At 46.6% G+C, this 16,845-nt stretch overlaps 1 protein-coding gene across 5 annotated transcripts in view; it reads left to right on the forward strand.

Moving 5' to 3' along the window:
- LOC119951454 (phosphorylase b kinase regulatory subunit alpha, skeletal muscle isoform-like) overlaps positions 1-16,845 on the forward strand; it is a 132,597-nt gene that overhangs the window by 42,314 nt on the left and 73,438 nt on the right. For all 5 annotated transcript variants that reach the window (XM_038774655.1, XM_038774656.1, XM_038774659.1 and 2 more), the window contains exons 12-16: positions 86-193; positions 5,967-6,045; positions 11,572-11,706; positions 12,923-13,032; positions 16,521-16,665. In XM_038774655.1, the coding sequence (XP_038630583.1) occupies positions 86-193; positions 5,967-6,045; positions 11,572-11,706; positions 12,923-13,032; positions 16,521-16,665 (577 nt within the window). The remainder of the gene's footprint in view (positions 1-85; positions 194-5,966; positions 6,046-11,571; positions 11,707-12,922; positions 13,033-16,520; positions 16,666-16,845) is intronic.

Consider the following 16,845-nt stretch of genomic DNA (forward strand, 5'->3'; position numbering starts at 1 on the left):
AAAGCTGTACCAACTCTGCAATTTCTATGAAGTTAGCGAATGCTGCAAAATTAGTAACTGTTGCATCATTCATTCTGTTTTCCAGATTGATGAAGAGTGCGAAAATCCCCATACTGTCAATAGGACGCCAATGGGCAAGTTACCCCATATGTGGGGGCAATCCTTGTACATCCTCGGGTGCCTTGTGGCAGAGGTAACTGTCACAATTTTAAACAAAAGCTAAGTTTAAAAGTGATTATTTTACGACTGTGTTTTGAGGTTATGTTTTCACAAAGTACGATTTGTCCGCCATTCAGTTTTGTGATTAGACATGTATGATTGGAGCAGATGGAGTCCTGAAGCATTGCTTATTGGCCTTGCTAATCAGCCAACATCATAGGCCAGTTTGATCCCCACATTAGTGGCCTGTGGGATTGTTATGTTGGGGTGAACCAATTGGATCCAGACAATTGATTCCGCCCATGTTTTGTTATGCATACTGAACTTTTTTGTGTCTTGCACTTATAAATATCAATTATTTTAGATTGTTGTTTATTTTCCCTAATCAACCAACGACAGGTAAGATTCCCCCCCCTCTCCCCCCTTCACCATTTTAATTTTAAGTCATCTATTTTTGCCTTAGTTGCTACTCTTTTTATTCTAGTGAACAAGTTTCTCTCTCCCACTTCCAATTCCTGCTTGTTGATCACCTAGTCTTTCTGGCATTGGTTTGTGCTATTGCTTTAATTCCTGGTCTTCTGCCTCTCCTCTGAAACAAAGTCCAATAAATCACTTCTGCCCGACCCCACGCACTTGATTTGTTGCCCAACTGCTCCACTTCCTAGCTCATATTCTCAATTACCTATGAGCACCATTTTATTTGCATCTGTATGGACACATTGAGCCTCCTTAGTTTATTCTTAGCACAATTTGGGTTGGGAGCTCCCCAATTACCTAATTGCAGGCATGATTATTTTTATTACCAAGTTGTGGTAAGATGTGAATACTTAATCTGGATGTGTGTTCAGAAGGTGTGTATGGTAAAGGAAAGGATTCTCCGTTTGGGATGCTACGTTCTCACCTCTGATTTCTGGGTGCAGTTTGCCCATTCTCCCTACGTCTGCGTGGGTTTCACCCCCACAACCCAAAGATGTGTGGGTGAGGTGGATTGGCCACACTAAATTGCCCCTTAATTGGAAAAAATTATAATTGTGTACTCTAAATTTTAAAAATAGGATCACCACCTCTGATTTGCGCACTCGCTTAGAGGGGCATCCAGAGGCGATTGGCTATCCCTTGTCGTACAAATTTCTGCATACTGGGGAATGTAAGGTAATCCCTCTGGAATCCTGCTATCGGGCCGCCAATTTTAGCGGGAGGTCCGATGGCTGGCCTTCCTCCCACCACAATGCAAATCTTATTCCTCATAACTGACTGTTTTCCCCCCTCCCCATAACCGACTGCCCCACTCCCCATAAACGACTGCTGTCATAAGGAAGGCCCCCTCCATAACTGGGTGTCCCGCTCCAACCCTACCTCCCGTAATGGCGGCCTTCTGTTTCTGTCTGGACTGCTCTTTAGCTTCCAGGCAAGGGGCTCTGCTATGGGGGGGGGGGGGGGGGCTCTGTTGCGGGGTGTCTGTTGTGGGGGAGTCTGGTGGGGAGCAGGATTTGCATTGTGGGGGGGCAAGGGGTGCTGTTCAGATGAACTTTAGGGGCACCTTCCTTAAAGGACGTACCCACCGTAGGGTCCACTACGCCAGGGCCACGCTGTCATTTACCTGCACCAATCCACACCCACGTGAATCCTGGCCCAGAGAATCATGGAACCTTTGGGAATCTGGTGTCCAGTTTATTAATAGGATGCAAATGGGTCAATGTGACCTATTTACATACTCCCGCTAATGCGGTGCACGAACCCGTTACCTCCTGTGGGGGATCGGAAACGGCGCCAATCCAGTTTTTTTGATACCACTGGATTCTTTTTTTCAAAAAAAGATAAATTTAGAGGGCGCGATTCTCCCAGCCCCGCGCTGGGCCGGAGAATTGCCGCAACCATGCCACCCCGACACCGGCGCGCAATTCTCCGAGGTGTGGAGAATCAGCGCCATTTGCGCCTGGGTGTTTGGCGCGGCGCCAGTCGTAGGCTGCTGTACGAGGCTAGGCCGCCGATTCTCTGGCCCCGAACGGCCGCGTGGAAAAAGCAGAGTCCTGCTGGCGCTGTCCACACCTGGTCGCTGCCGGCAGGAACTCTGTGTGAAGGGTCGGGGGGGCGGCCTGTTGGGGGGGCTGGCTCCATTCCCGGGGGGGGGGGGGCCTACGATGGGGTTTGGCCGGTGATCGGGCTCACCGATCGGCAGGCTGGCCTCTTTCCCCCCCCCCCCCCCCCCCCCCCCCCCCCTCCCCACCCCAGGGCCTACTTTTTTGTGCGTCTCGCCCCAGAACCCCCGCGCCCTGTTGTGTCAGGGCCGGTGCGTTCTGTAAAGCCACTGTACATGTGCGGGTCGGCTCCGCCCCAGTGCGCGCCAGGTAGTGAGGCTGGAGGGGTGTGAACCGCTCCAGCGCCGTGCTGGCCCCCTGTGGGGGCCAGAATCTGTAGTGCCCGTGTCCGTTTCGCGTCGTTGTGAAACGCGACAGGGTTCACGACGGCGCAGACACTCTGTCCCGTGATTGGAGAATTGCCACCAGAGTATCCACTTCTTTTTTTCCAATTAAGGGGCAATTTAGCATGGCCAATTCACCTGCCCTGCATACCTTTTTGGATTATGGGGGTGAAACCCACGGGGACAATGTGAAAATTTCACACGGGCAGGGCCGTGAGGCAGCAGTGATAACCATTGTGCCACAGTGCCGCCACTACGATACTGGATTGTCCGCACGATCGCGGATCTCTCTGCCGTTGTCGGGTAGTGGAGAATCCAGCCCAGAATATTGTGTGTGTTTTCAGCTTAATTGAGATATCGATCACCAAACATGGATGTTTTGACTCAACGGAGGTGATTTGAACCTAACTCACCAGGCATTAAATCTGTAGAATGGATGAAATGGTCGTTTTGCTCCCTGCCCAATATTGCTGCCCATTAACATTCAAAGAAGAATAAATTTGTGGAATATCAGTGTTGAATCCAATCTCATCAGTTTCCTGACAGGAAGGTTACAATTGTCCAAATATCCCTTGCAAGCTATCATTCACGTGTATCTATTCTATTGATGAGCAAGATGTGATTTTTAAAAAAAAATAAGTTGGTTACGCCTGCATTGAAGGAGTGTGTTCCTGGAAGTGTCTCGTTACTTGAGAGGGTTGTCAGCCGGCTTTATATTTGCTATTTTTAAAAAAAAATGTATTCTTGTCCTTGTGATTCCTTTCTGGGACTCCCTAGAGCCATTTGCTGACTGTATAGATGGTATTCTTAATATTTTAAATCAGATTTACTGTGATGAGAGACTCTTTCTCTGTTACTTTTTTAACATAAATTTAGAGCACCCAATTATTTTCTTCAAACTAAGGGGCAAATTAGTGTGGCCAATCCACCTACCCTGCACATCTTTGGGTTGTGGGGATGAAACCCACGCAGACACGGGGAGAACGTGCAAACTCCACACGGACAATGGCCCGGGGCCGGGATCGAACCCGGGTCCTCAGCGCTGTAGGCAGTAGTGCTAACCACTGCACCACCATGCCGGCCCTTTACCTACGTATGTTTGTTGGAAAATATAACTCGTCTCATCTCTGCTGAGTCTCAGCAAGCATTAGCCAAAGTTTGGAGGGTAAAAAATTGGTAGCTCGTGACTGGATCTCAAGCAATTGACCGTGTGTGAAGGTAGATGGTGATGAGAGATCCTGCTACACGTGGCATCATTGCTTAACCCATCCTTGCAGTGATCATGCATGTTCCAGCAGAAGTAGTGAGACCTGCAATGTGGAATGGTGACCATAATCAGTATATCCTTTCTTAACTGTTAGGCCAATTTTGTCATCCCAACTACTGCCTCATTTAAGATCAACATGTCAATACAAATTGGCGGTCATGATTAGAGTCTTTTAAAAGTGTGCAGCTTAGCTTTTTAAAAAAAGTGTATTTTATTACAAACGTATATCAAAAGTTACGACCGAGAAGCAATTCGGGAAACAGGCTTCCCAACAGACTACTATACAGTCGATACAAATTTTTCCCCTTTTTCACCCCAACGGCAACAAACAACTCCTCAAACACAATCTTGAATACACCTCCCTTGCCTCAAAACCCCCTATTGAACCCCTTAACTTGTACTTTATTTTTTCCAGCCAAGGGAAATCACACAGGTCACCCAACTTGGCCGCTACCCCTGGTGGCCCTGCTGACCACCACTCCATTAAGATTCATCGCCGGGCAATCAGAGAGGCGAAGGCCACAACATGGCCTTCTCGACATGAGCTCCGGCTTCTCCGAGATCCCAAATATCGCCACCAAAGGATCCAGATCCACCTCCTTCCCCGCTATCCTTGCTGGAGCTGCAAGCATTCCCACCCAGAATCTCCAACTTTTTGCAGCCCCAGAACATATCCGTGTGGTTTGCTGGTCCTCACCCACATCTATCACACTTGTTTGCCACCCCCTGGAAGAACCCACTCATTCTTTTTTAAATTTAGAGTGTCCAGTTCATCTTTTTCAATTAAGGGGCAGTTTAGCATGGCCAATCCACCTAGCCTGCACATCGTGGGTTGTGGGGCGAAACCCACGCAAACACGGGAAAAATGTGCAAACTCCACACGGACAGTGACCCAGGACTGGGATCGAACCTGGGACCTTGGCGCCATGAGGCAGCAGGGCTAACCCACTGCGCCACCATGCTGCCCTAGAGCCCACTCATTCTTGCCTGAGTTATATGTATACAACTTGAACTGTATCAGGCTCATCTTTGCGCACAAGGAGGTTGTGTTTACCCTTTGCAGTGCCTCACTCAATTCGTCCCAATTGATCTCCCCTTCCCATTTTTCCTTAATCTTCACCCACTCACCTCCCTGTTCTCTCAGCTGCCTATATATATCTCCAATTCTTCCCTCCCCGTTCACATCTGGAAGCAACAGACACTCCAGCAGGGTGTACTTCAGCAACAGAGGGAACTTGTTCCAAACCTTCCACGCAAAGTCCGTTACCTGCAGGTACCTAAACTCATTCCCCTCTTGGCAGCTCTACCCTCTCCCTCAATTCCTCCAGGCAATACTTTCTCCAGATGCAAATCCCTCACCTTGACCAGCCCCATTTCTCTCCACCTCTTATACCTGCCATCCATCCACCCCCGGCTTAAACTCCTGATTCTCACACAATAGTGTTAACGCCAACATCCCCTCCATCCTAAAGTGTTTCGTGAACTGGTTCCAGATCTTCACCGTGGCCTCCACCACCAGGCTCCCTGAGTACCTGCTCGGCACCATTGGCAATGCTGCCGTTAACATTGCCCTTAAGCTGGACCTCTTACAAGATTCCTCCTCCATCCTAACCCATTCTACTCGCTCTCCTTCCCGCCATCGCCTTACCTTCTCCGTATTCACCGCCCAATAGTAATAAAGAAGGTTCGGCAACGCCAACCCTCCCTGCTGCCTCTGCCTCTAGCAGGGTCCTCCGAACCCTTGGCACCTTCTCCACCCATACAAAGTCCGAAATAATTGTTTCCAGTTTCCGAAACAACGTTCGGTAGTGTCTGAAAAATTAAAGGAACCTCAACAGAATGTTCATCTTTACGGCTTGGACCTGCCACGCCAAAGTCAATTGCAATGTATCCCACCTTAGATCCTCCCTGGCCTCCTCCACCAGCTTCGTTAAGCTCCACTTATGAAGCATCGGCCATTCCCTCGCTACCTGAATCCCCAGGTATCTCTTCTCTCGAGCCACCTAAAAGTGTACAGCTTAGCTTCACACTACCTGTACCTTAAAAAGAAGGGAGAAGAATGTTGCCCTTGAATGAAATCGTCAACCTAAGTCTTGACTACAAATGTGTTACATCCAGGGATTTCTTGCTGCTGGTGAAATTGATCCACTGAACAGAAGGTTTGCGACTGTTCCTCGACCAGATGTTGTAGTACAAGGTATATTTTTTAATTCATTTCTTCTTTAATTGTTATGACAATATTCTAATTTGGACTAAAGGTTTGGACAGATTAAATTAACGACAAACCAACTTGATTCTGTATCGGTTGGTTAAATTATGCATTATTTAACAATAATTACCAGTGCTTCCATTTTCAATATACATATGAGACATTTATAGACAGGTTAATTCTGAAGTTTATTTCCCAGTTACAGAGGGGTGGCCAAATTGCATGCAAGACACGTGAGTTCTTTGACATAGAGTGTGACCTATTCCTTGTTTTGCGAAACAATTACATCGCACATTGTAGGGAGATAAATAGCTGGCTGCGGCTTTGATGAACAGCTTCATTAGAAGAGCACCGAAGAGCATGCAGCATCGGGGAAGGGAGGAAGGTTAAGATCAACTATTTATTTTGAGTACGTTGAAAAATTTATTTTGGTATTTTCCTGCCAATCTTTATGTTGAGGTGTGCGACCTAAGCACCCCTTTCTCTGGCTCCCTAACCCACCCTTTCGCTGCTGACCCTCCAGCTTGCAGCCTCTGTCTGGAAAGGGAGGTAACAATTTAATATAGAACAGGAATTTAAGAATCTAATGTAAGGTACTCTGAATCCGATTTATTGTTCAGTGGTGTTACGACAACCTGGCATAGTGCGCAGTCAATCTCAGCTCCACTTGTCCTGGAGTCGTGACCATAAGATACAGGAGCAGAATATCGGGCAGCACGGTAGCACAAGCGGATAGCTCAGTGGCTTCACAGCGCCAGGGTCCCAGGTTCGATTCCCCGCTGGGTCACTGTCTGTGCGGAGTCTGCACGTTCTTCCTGTGTCTGTGTGGGTTTCCTCCGGGTGCTCCAGTTTCCTCCCAGTCCAAAGACATGCAGGTTGGGTGGATTGGCCACGATAAATTGCCCTTAGTGTCCAAAAAGGCTAGGAGGGGTTATTGGGTTACGGGGATGGGGTGGAAGTGAGGGCTTAAGTGGGTTGGTGTAGACTCGATGGGCCGAATGGCCTCCATCTGCACTGTATGTTCTATGTAATTAGGCCATTCGGCCCATCAGTCTGCTCCACTATTCGATCATGGCTGAAATGTTCCTCATCCCCATTCTCTCGTCTTCTCCCCATAACCCCTGATCCCCTTATTAATCAAGAACACTACATTTATCCTTACATAAGAACTAGGAGTAAGAGTAGGCAATTTAGCCTCTCTAACCTGCTCCATCGTTGCTCAACTCCACTGTCCTGCCCATTCTCTGTAATGCATCAACCCATTAATTACTAATTAAAAATGTGTCCAACTCCTTCTTAAATTTACTCACTGCCAAGCAACTACCGCACGCTGGGGTAGCAAATTCCACAGATTCACAACTCTTTGGGAGTAGTTTCTTTGTTTTAAATTTGCTACCCATTACCCTGAGACTATGCCTTCTCATTCTAGAATGCCCCACAAGAGGAAGCATCTGCTCTACGTCTATTGTATCCATAGCTTTTAACATCTTTTATACCTCAATTTGATCTCGCATCGTTCTTATTGGCCTAAACTGCTCAATCTCTCTCTTCATGAGACAAACCCCATATCTCGGGAATCAATCGAATGAACCTCCTCTGAACTGCCTCTAATGCCACTACATTTTTCCTCAAATAAAGGGACCAAAACTGTGCACATTACTCGAGGTACGGTCTCACAAATGCCTTGTACAGTTGCAATAACACTTCCTTACCTTTATACTCTGAAGGTGGATAAATCACCCGCACTGGATGGACTGCACCCAGGGATCTAAAGGAGGTAGCTGAGAAGATTAGTGGCGATCTTTTAGGAATTATTGGAGGCAGGGAGGGTCCCAGAGAATTGGAAAATGGTTAATGTAACACCTCTGTTTAAGAAGGGAAGGAGACAGAAGACAGGAAATTAGAGGCCGATTAGTCTGACTTCTGTTGTTGGTAAGATTTTAGAGTCTATTATTAAGGGTGAGATTGCGGAATACCTAGAAGTGCATGGTAGAATAGGACTGAATCACTACGGATTTGTCAAGGGGAGGTCATGCCTGACCAATCTGTTAGAATTCTTTGAGGAGATAACGAGGAAGTTAGACAAAGAAGAACCAGTGGACTTGATGTATTTGGATTTCCAGAAGGCTTTTGATTAGATGCCGTACAGGAGGCTGCTAAATAAGATGAGCTCTTAGTGTTAGGGGCAAGGTATTGACATGGATAGAGGATTGGCTTACAGTCAGAAGGCAGAGAGTGGGGATAAAGGGATGCTTTTCAGAATGGCAGCCTGCGACTAGTGGTGTTCCACAGGGGTCAGTATTGGGGCCATAACTATTCATGATATAAATTAATGATCTGGAAGAAGGAACTGAGGGCATTGTTGCTAAATTTGCAGATGATACAAAGATATGTAGAGGGATAGGTTGTGTTGAGGAAGCAGAGAGGCTGCAGAAGGACCTGGACAGGCGAGGAGAGGGGCAAATAACAGGCAGGTGGAATACAATGTAGAAAAGTGTGAGGTTGTGCACTTTGATAGGAAGAATAGAGGCATAGACTATTTTCTAAATGGGAAAAGGCTTTGGAAATCAGAAGTACAAAGAGACTTGGGGGTCTAGTTTCAGGATTTTCTGAAGATTAACGTCATTTGGCAGTTATGCAGGCAAATGTAATGTTAACATACAGGTCGAGAGGGCTAGAATACAAGAGCCGGGATATACTTTTTAGGCTCTGGTCAGACCCCATTTGGAATATTGTGAGCAGTTTTGGGCCCCGTATCTAAGGAATGTGCTGTCCTTGGAAAGGGTCCAGAGGAGGTTCGCAAGATTGATCCCCGTAATGAAGGACTTGTCATATGAGGAGCAGTTGAGGACACTGAGTCTGTACTCGATGGAGTTTCGAAGGATGAGGTGGGGATCTCATTGAAACTTAGAAAATACTGAGAGGCCTAGAAAGAGTGAACGTAGAGAGGATATTTTCATTCGTAAGAGAAAGTAGAACCCAAGGGCACAGCTAAAACGGAGATGAGGAGGAATTTCTTCAGCCATAGGGTGGTGAATCTGTGGAACTCTTTGCCGCAGAAGGCTGTGGAGGCCGAATCACTGAGTGTCTTTAAGACAGAGATAGATAGGTTCTACATTAATGAGGGGTTTCGGCGTTATGGGGATAAGGCAGGAGAATGGGAATGAGAAACATCAGCCAGATTGAATGGCGGAGAAGACACAATGGATCCACTATCTCCGCTGTCACTTCCTTTTACACCCTAGGATGTAGGCCATCAGGCTCTGGGGATTTGTCTGCCTTCAATCCCAATAGTTTGTTGAGTACTGGTTCCCTATTGATGCTGATGGTACTAAGGTCCACCCTTTCGATTATCTATGAATTACATACATATGAATCTTCCAACGTACGTACATTCACTTCAGTGACTTCCCGTTTATTCACTTAGAGAGGTTTTTGCTATCCTTTAGAATGTTTATTGCTAACATTCTTTCATGATTTATCTTAGATCTTTTTATTCGTTTTTAGTAACCCTTTGGCCGGGATTCTCCCCTACCCGTTGGGGCGGGGGGTCCCGGCGTAGCGGAGTGGCGCTAACCACTCCGGCGTCAGGCCTTCCCAAAGGTGTGGAATTCTCCGCACCTTTGGGGGCTAGGCCCGCGCCGGAGTGGTTGGCGCCACGCCGACTGGTGCCAAAACCGGCGGCAAATGCCTTTGACGCCGGCCGGCGTGCGCGGTAGGGGGGTTCTCCTCCGCCTCCGCCATGGTGGAGGCCGTGGTGGCGGCAGAAGAAAAAGAGTGCCCCCACGGCACTGCCCTGCCTGCCGATCGGTGGGCCCTGATCGCCCCAGGACCCCGGGGGCCCGCTCTCGCTGCCAATCCCGCCGCCACCAGAGATGGTTGAAACCACGGCGGGAGAGGCCTCTCAGCGGCGGGACGTCAGCCCATCGCGGGCCGGAGAATGGTCGCAGGGGGCTCGCCGATCGGCGCGGAGGGCACGCCGATCGGCGCAGCATGATTCCTGCCCCCGCCAATTCCCAGGTGGTGGAGAATTCCGGCCACGGCGGGGGCGGGATTTTCGCCGGTCCCAGGCGATTCTCCGACCCTGCGGCGGGTGGAGAATTTCGCCCCTGTTGTCTGTAAGGAATTCAAACCTACAGTTTTTCTAAAAAAAAAGGTTGTTTGGCTTATGGATGTTGTTAGGAAAGTTTTAAGGGTTACCTATAGAGTACTGTATCTTCGGGGGGGGGGGGTATTTGTGCTGGTAGTTGATAAGATGTTTACTGTGTGTTTATAAAATGTTAACTGGATTCAGACAATAAACATTGTTTTGTTTAAAAATACTTTAGGTCTCTGTTGCATAACACCTGGAAAGTGGGCCCTTGTGCTCCTCATAACCAAAATCTATTAAAAGTTGTGGGTCAGGTGAACTCCATGATATACTTTGGTGTTCTCTAAACCCTGGCCCATAAAAAACCTCTTGACTGATTTTCTACATTGGAAGAGTAAGGCTGCGAAAGTCAATTAGCAGCGAGCATGTGCTAGCTCTGATGTGTCTCATTGTAGCAGTTTTGTAAGAATCTGAATTGTGTGGGAAGGCATCCTGGAAGATGAGAGCAAAAAGCTGAAGGTCTCACAGAATGTGCAACAGTAATAAAAATGTGCCTTTAAGGTTGTCAGTGTCCTGTGGCTCTCGAATGTCTGATATTTATCAAATGTGACTCCAAGGTCAGAAGGTTTGGCCACCCCTGATTTTAAAAAGTACATTTTAAAAGATACAAATAAATGAAAAATTGAAGTGCTTAATGTTTAACAGTTGGTATTTGCAAATATTTAATTACAGTGCAAATGAAAACTGGTTTGAGCAGATCTCTGTCCGAAATAGATTTGTCCATTCCTTTGTTTTTCTTGAACCAGTTAGTGGTACACTGGGATAAGAGAGGTGGGAATTAGAGGTATATGCCAGTTAGGTTCACCCCATTTGACACTAAGGAATGGCAAAGTGCATTGGACAATGAGCCCTAGCAAAATAGAATCATCGAATCCCTAGAGTGCAGAAGGATGCCATTAGGCCCATCAAGTCTTCCCGGCCCTTGGGAAGAGCACCCTACCTAGTCTCAAGCCCCCACCCAATCCCTGTAACTCCACCTAACCTTTTGGACATTAAAGGGCAATTTAGCATGGCCAATCCACCTAACCTGCACATCTTTGGACTTTGGGAGAAAACTAGAGTACCCAGTGGAAAGTCATGCAGACTGATGATTTCTCTAAGATTCGGTTTCAATCATAACTCCTCTAATGAATAAGTAATCTGTACCAGGTTACAGCAAGAACTGAGTGCTATATAGCTGGGTGGACCAGTTAAATTCACACCACATAAGCACCAAATCATAACCACGGTGAACAAGGGTAAGCCCAAACATCTTCCCTAAAACTTCATTAGCAGCACCATTATTGGAGACCCTCAATACAAACTCAGCTCAAGATGAAAAAAAATACTTTTTTCCCATTTCCAATATCTTTGTTTAATTTCAGTGGCAATAGTGGCAGAAACAGTTGAAATAAAGGAAGCACTGGGGAAGCATGGTATCCAAGCACAAACTGTAACAGATGTTTATCCAATCCGAGTGCAGCCGGCTCGTATCCTTTCTCGTATCTATGCAAGACTTGGTGAGAAAATCTTTGAGTTACTATGAGATTATTTAATGGCCTGAGATGTTATTTTAGCTGTTTTCCAACTAATAATACTTTCCTGTACAGCAGTAATGAAGGTAAATTAACTAGAAAAAATATTAATGGGCAATCCAATATTTTGCAATCTTTTTAAAGTATTTTTATTGGTGAGTTTCATTTATAACAAACAAATAAAATACAATAATTCAAAATACACAAAATGAAGAAACTGATATTTACAAAGTACAGCATTAGAGATAAATAGAAAAGTACGGAAATTCAACAATTCGCAGGGCAATGTTACTGTAACACTGCCTGTAAGCATCCGTTCCACGGGTGTAGTGCAAACAGTTTTTTTCTTCATAGTGGTGTGAATGGCTGCCGACTTGTGTGGCCAGCATTCTACCCCCCCCGAACCCTTTGCTCTTGTGATCTCCCCGTTCCTCCTTCGGCCCCCTCCCCTTCCTTGCCCTTCAAACCCTGACCCCTGCCATGTGCTCCCTCCCTCTCGGAGAACGCTGCACCCCCTCCCCACTCCCAGAGATTTTGAGATCTGGACCCGTTCTCTTGGTCATCTGCTTTTCACTTCAGCATCTTTTGGGTTGATGCCAACCTCGTTATCTCAGCTTCGAGCGAGGCGATCCGTTCGTCCTGCTAAGTGGTCACTTTCTCTAGGTTCTGGATTGTTGCTCCTTGGGCCTCCAGTTGTTGCTGCACCTTATCCATTGTCCCCCTTCTGGGGCCAGCGCAGTCTCAATTGCCGACCTCATTGCTGACATGAGGTCCTACTTTACCACCTCCCTATGCTTTTGGATGGTAGCCATGCTGTGGAGATGCCGGAGCTGGACTGGGGTAGGCACAGTAAGAATCTTACAACACCAGGTTAAAGTCCAACAGGTTTGTTTTGAACCAGGACCTGATGAAGGAGCTGCGCTCCGAAAGCTTGTGATTCGAAACAAATCTGTTGGACTTTAACCTGGTGTTGTAAGACTTCGTACTATGCTTTTGGAGTTCCGGTTTCCTCCCACCGGTTTCCTCCCACAAGTCCCGAAAGACCTGCTGCTAGGTAATTTGGACATTCTGAATTCTCCCTCTGTGTACCCGAACAGGCACTGGAGTGTGGCAACTAGGAGATTTTTACAGCAGCTTCATTGCAGTGTTAATGTACGCCAACTTGTGACAATAATAAAGACTATTATTATTCTGTCAATAGGTCGCAATAAGCGAATGATGCTGAGTGGTCGGCCTTACCGGCACATGGGTGTTCTTGGCACATCGAAATTGTATTTTGTTCGGGATGAAATCTTTGCTTTCACACCTCAGGTAAGAGCTGATTCACCTTTTCCTTTAATGAATAATATGTGTATTATTTAGGTGTATTGCATAGTATTTTATAGTTGGGCTCTCAGCCCTTCCTGATGGCAGGAGATTACAAATGTATTTGGAGCATGGAACAGAAATGGGCCATTTACCCCCCGTTCAAGGAGATTGTGATGGATCTAAATGCTTATCTCAAATTCCTTGATACCTCAGTTAAAAGAAACCTAGCAATCTCAAATTTAAAATAACAGTTGGTCCAACATCAACTGCTGTTTATGGAAGAGAGTCCAAGGCCTCTACCATGCCTTTCAGTGTAGAAGTGTTTCCTAACTTCATCCCCGAAAGGACTGACTCTAATTTTTAGGCTATGTCCCCTCGTCTTAGATTCACCGACCAGCGGAAATAGTTTATCTCCATTTACCCTATCTTTTCACCATAATATCTTAAAAACTTTGCTAAATCACCCCAATCTTCTAAATTTCAGCAAGTATAATCTTAGTTTGTGTAACCCCTTCTTGTAATTTAACTCATGGTGTTCACATATCGTTCTGATAAATCTGCATTGCACACCTTCTAAAGCCAGTGTATCCTTCCTTGGGTATAGTGTCCAGAACGGAACCCACTAACTCCAGGTGTGGTCCAGCCAGGGCTTTATATAGCTATTGCATTACTTCTAATGCCCTGTATTATAATTCTCCAGATATAAATTTCAGTTAACCTTTTTAACTTTCCTTTTACTTATCTATGACATTTTCATCTAAGTACATAGATCCCCAAGTTTATTTGGGTCTCCACAGCTTGTGGCTTTTCAATATTTGGAAAGTAGCCCTATTCTATTCTTTTTAGGTCCAAAGTGGATGATCACACAATTGCCTGCATTGAAATACAGTTGCCAAAGTTTTTCCCATTCACTGAATCCATTAATATTTCTTTGTAATGTTATGTTTCCATTTACAATACGATCTATCTTTGTTTTTTTCATCAATGTCAGTGAAAAAACATGGTGACTGATAGAAGACCCAAGACACCGTTAGCCATATCTTATCAATTAGAGCACCTATGCTTTATCCAATTCCAAACAAGAGTCATTTTGAACTTGAAACATGAACGCTGTTGTTGTTTCTCCACAGATGCTGCCAGACATACTGAATTTTTCCAATACTCCGTTTTTATTTTATACCTACCCATTATCCCTACCCTCTTTCTCCTGCAGTTTAGCCAATTTCCTAAGTAGGTCGATAATTTACTCTTCGATCTATTTTTTATAAAAAATAATTTTAATTCAAATTTTCACAAAATATCAATAACATTAAATACTAAGAACAGAAAGAACAAACCCCCCCCCCCCCCCCCCCCCCCCCCCCCCCCCCCATGTATACAAAAAAGAAGAAATAAATTAACATCCGTCATTAGCAAAGAACATATACACACGTCCCTTCAGCCCAAAGCAAAGAGACGACCCCCTCCCCGGGCCCGGGTTGATGCTGCTGCTGGCCTTTTTCTACCATTCTGCCAGGAAATCTAGGAATGGTTGCCACCTCCTGAAGAACCCCTGCACTGATCCCCTTAGGGCAAATTTCTCACACTCCAATTTAATAAACCCCGCCATATCGTTGACCAAGGCCTGCACGCTTGGGGGCCTCGCATCCTTCCACTGAAGAAGAATCCTCCGCCGGGCTACTAGGGTTGCAAAGGCCAGAATGCCGGCCTCTTTCGCCTCCTGCACTCCCGGCTCCTCTGCAACTCCAAATTTTGCGAGCCCCCAGCCCGGTTTGACCCTGGATCCTACCACCCTTGACACCGCCCTTGCTACGCCCTTCCAAAATTCCCCCAGTGCTGGGCATGCCCAGAAATTATGGGTATGGTTTTCTGGGCTCCCTGAGCACATAATACACCTGTCCTCGCTCCCAAAAAACCGGCTCATCCTTGTCCCGGTCATGTGAGCCCTATGCAGCACCTTAAACTGTATGAGGCTAAGCCGCGCACAAGAAGAGGAGGAGTTCACCCTTCCTAGGGCGTCCGCCCACATCCCCTCCTCAATCTCCTCACCCAGCACCTCCTCCCATTTACCCTTCAGCTCCTCCACCGAGGACTCGTCTACCTCCTGCATCACTTGGTAAGGTGCCGAGATCCTCCCCCCTCCAACCCAAACCCCCGAGAGCACCCTGTCCTGAACCCCACGCGGCGGCAGCAGAGGGAACTCCGCCACCTGCCGCCTGACAAACACCCTTACCTGCATGTACCCCGGGGGGGAGCCCGAACTTCCCTTCCAGCTCCCCCAGGCTCGCAAACTTCCCGTCTACAAACAGGTCCCTCAACCTCCTAACACCTGCCCTGTGCCAACTCAGGAATCCGCCATCAATTCTCCTCGGGACAAACCAGTGGTTCCCCCGTATCGGGGACCCCATCGAGACCCCCACCTACCCCCTGTGCCGTCTCCATTGCCCCCAAATTTTGAGGGTAGCCGCCACCACCGGGCTCATGGTATACCTCATTGGAGGGAGCGGCAGCGGCGCCGTTACTAGCGCCTCCAGGCTCGTGCCCACACAGGACGCCATCTCCATCCTCTTCCATGCTGCCCCTTCCCCGTCCATTACCCACTTACGCACCATTGCTGCTTTGGCAGCCCAATAATACCCACAGAGGTTGGGCAGCGCCAGCCCCCCCTATCCCTGCCCTGCTCCAAGAACACCCTTCTCACCCTTGGGGTACCGTGCGCCCACACAAACCCCGTAATGCTCCTGTTAACCTGCCTGAAAAAAGCCATCGAGATAAGGATGGGGAGGCACTGGAACAGGAACAGAAATCTCGGGTGCACTGTCTTTTTGACTGATTGCACCCTACCCGTCAGAGACAGCGGCAACATGTCCCATCTCTTGAACTCCTACCCTTCAATCTATAAGTTTAAACTTTAGCTCACCATTTCTTGTGAGGGACTTTATTGAATGCCTCCTTGAAGTCCATGTAAATAACGTCCTCAGAAGTTCCCCAGCCAAGTAATTTAGTCACCTCAAAAAACATTCCGTCAGGTTCCTTAGGCATGATCTACCCTTTACAAAACCATCCTGGCGCTCGCTAATCAGCAAAAACATTTCAAGACGTTCCCTCACTCTATTCTTAATTATAGACTCAAGTATCATATCTTAGGCTAACTGGTTTATCATTTTCCTGTTGCGCCTTTCTTAAGTAATGAAGCGACATGTTCAATTTTCCAATCTGAAGGAGATGTTTTGGACAGAGGTTATACTTGCGTTGCTGCTTTATAAAGGCTGAATAGCCCATTGTAACATTTCCAATTTCATATTCAGCAAGTTGATCACTATGACTCCTCTAATGAATTAGGATACGTCCCATGGTCTTACCTATCTCTGATCCATTCTTTACGTGGATTAATACAGTGGCAAGCTGTGCAAGCTAGACCATGTGAGTACTCTTGAATGCTGTTTTACTTCTATATCCATCCAATCATTTAAAAAATAGTCTGTTTACAGTTTATTGATAAGCAGGAGTTCTACCTGGCCCTTGATAATCAAATGGTCGTTGAGATGCTTCGAACAGAGTTGTCATACTTGTGTCGTTGCTGGCGAAAGACTGGACGACCCACTGTGACATTTCCAATTTCACAGAGCATGATCAGTAAGTTGACTACTTTGATTTCAATAATACGTTCAAAATATCTGTGATTTATTTTTAAAAAATATCTGAATGTTTAACCTTGATAGCGCTGAACTCAGTTGGGGCATAGTTGCACAGACATTAGCAGGTGGCCAGCATCTCACAGGCACCAACAGTTTATATTTCATATTTCTGCCAACT

The sequence above is a fragment of the Scyliorhinus canicula genome, chromosome 17 (genome assembly GCF_902713615.1).
Source record: "Scyliorhinus canicula chromosome 17, sScyCan1.1, whole genome shotgun sequence".
NCBI classification, from domain to species: Eukaryota; Metazoa; Chordata; class Chondrichthyes; order Carcharhiniformes; family Scyliorhinidae; genus Scyliorhinus; species Scyliorhinus canicula.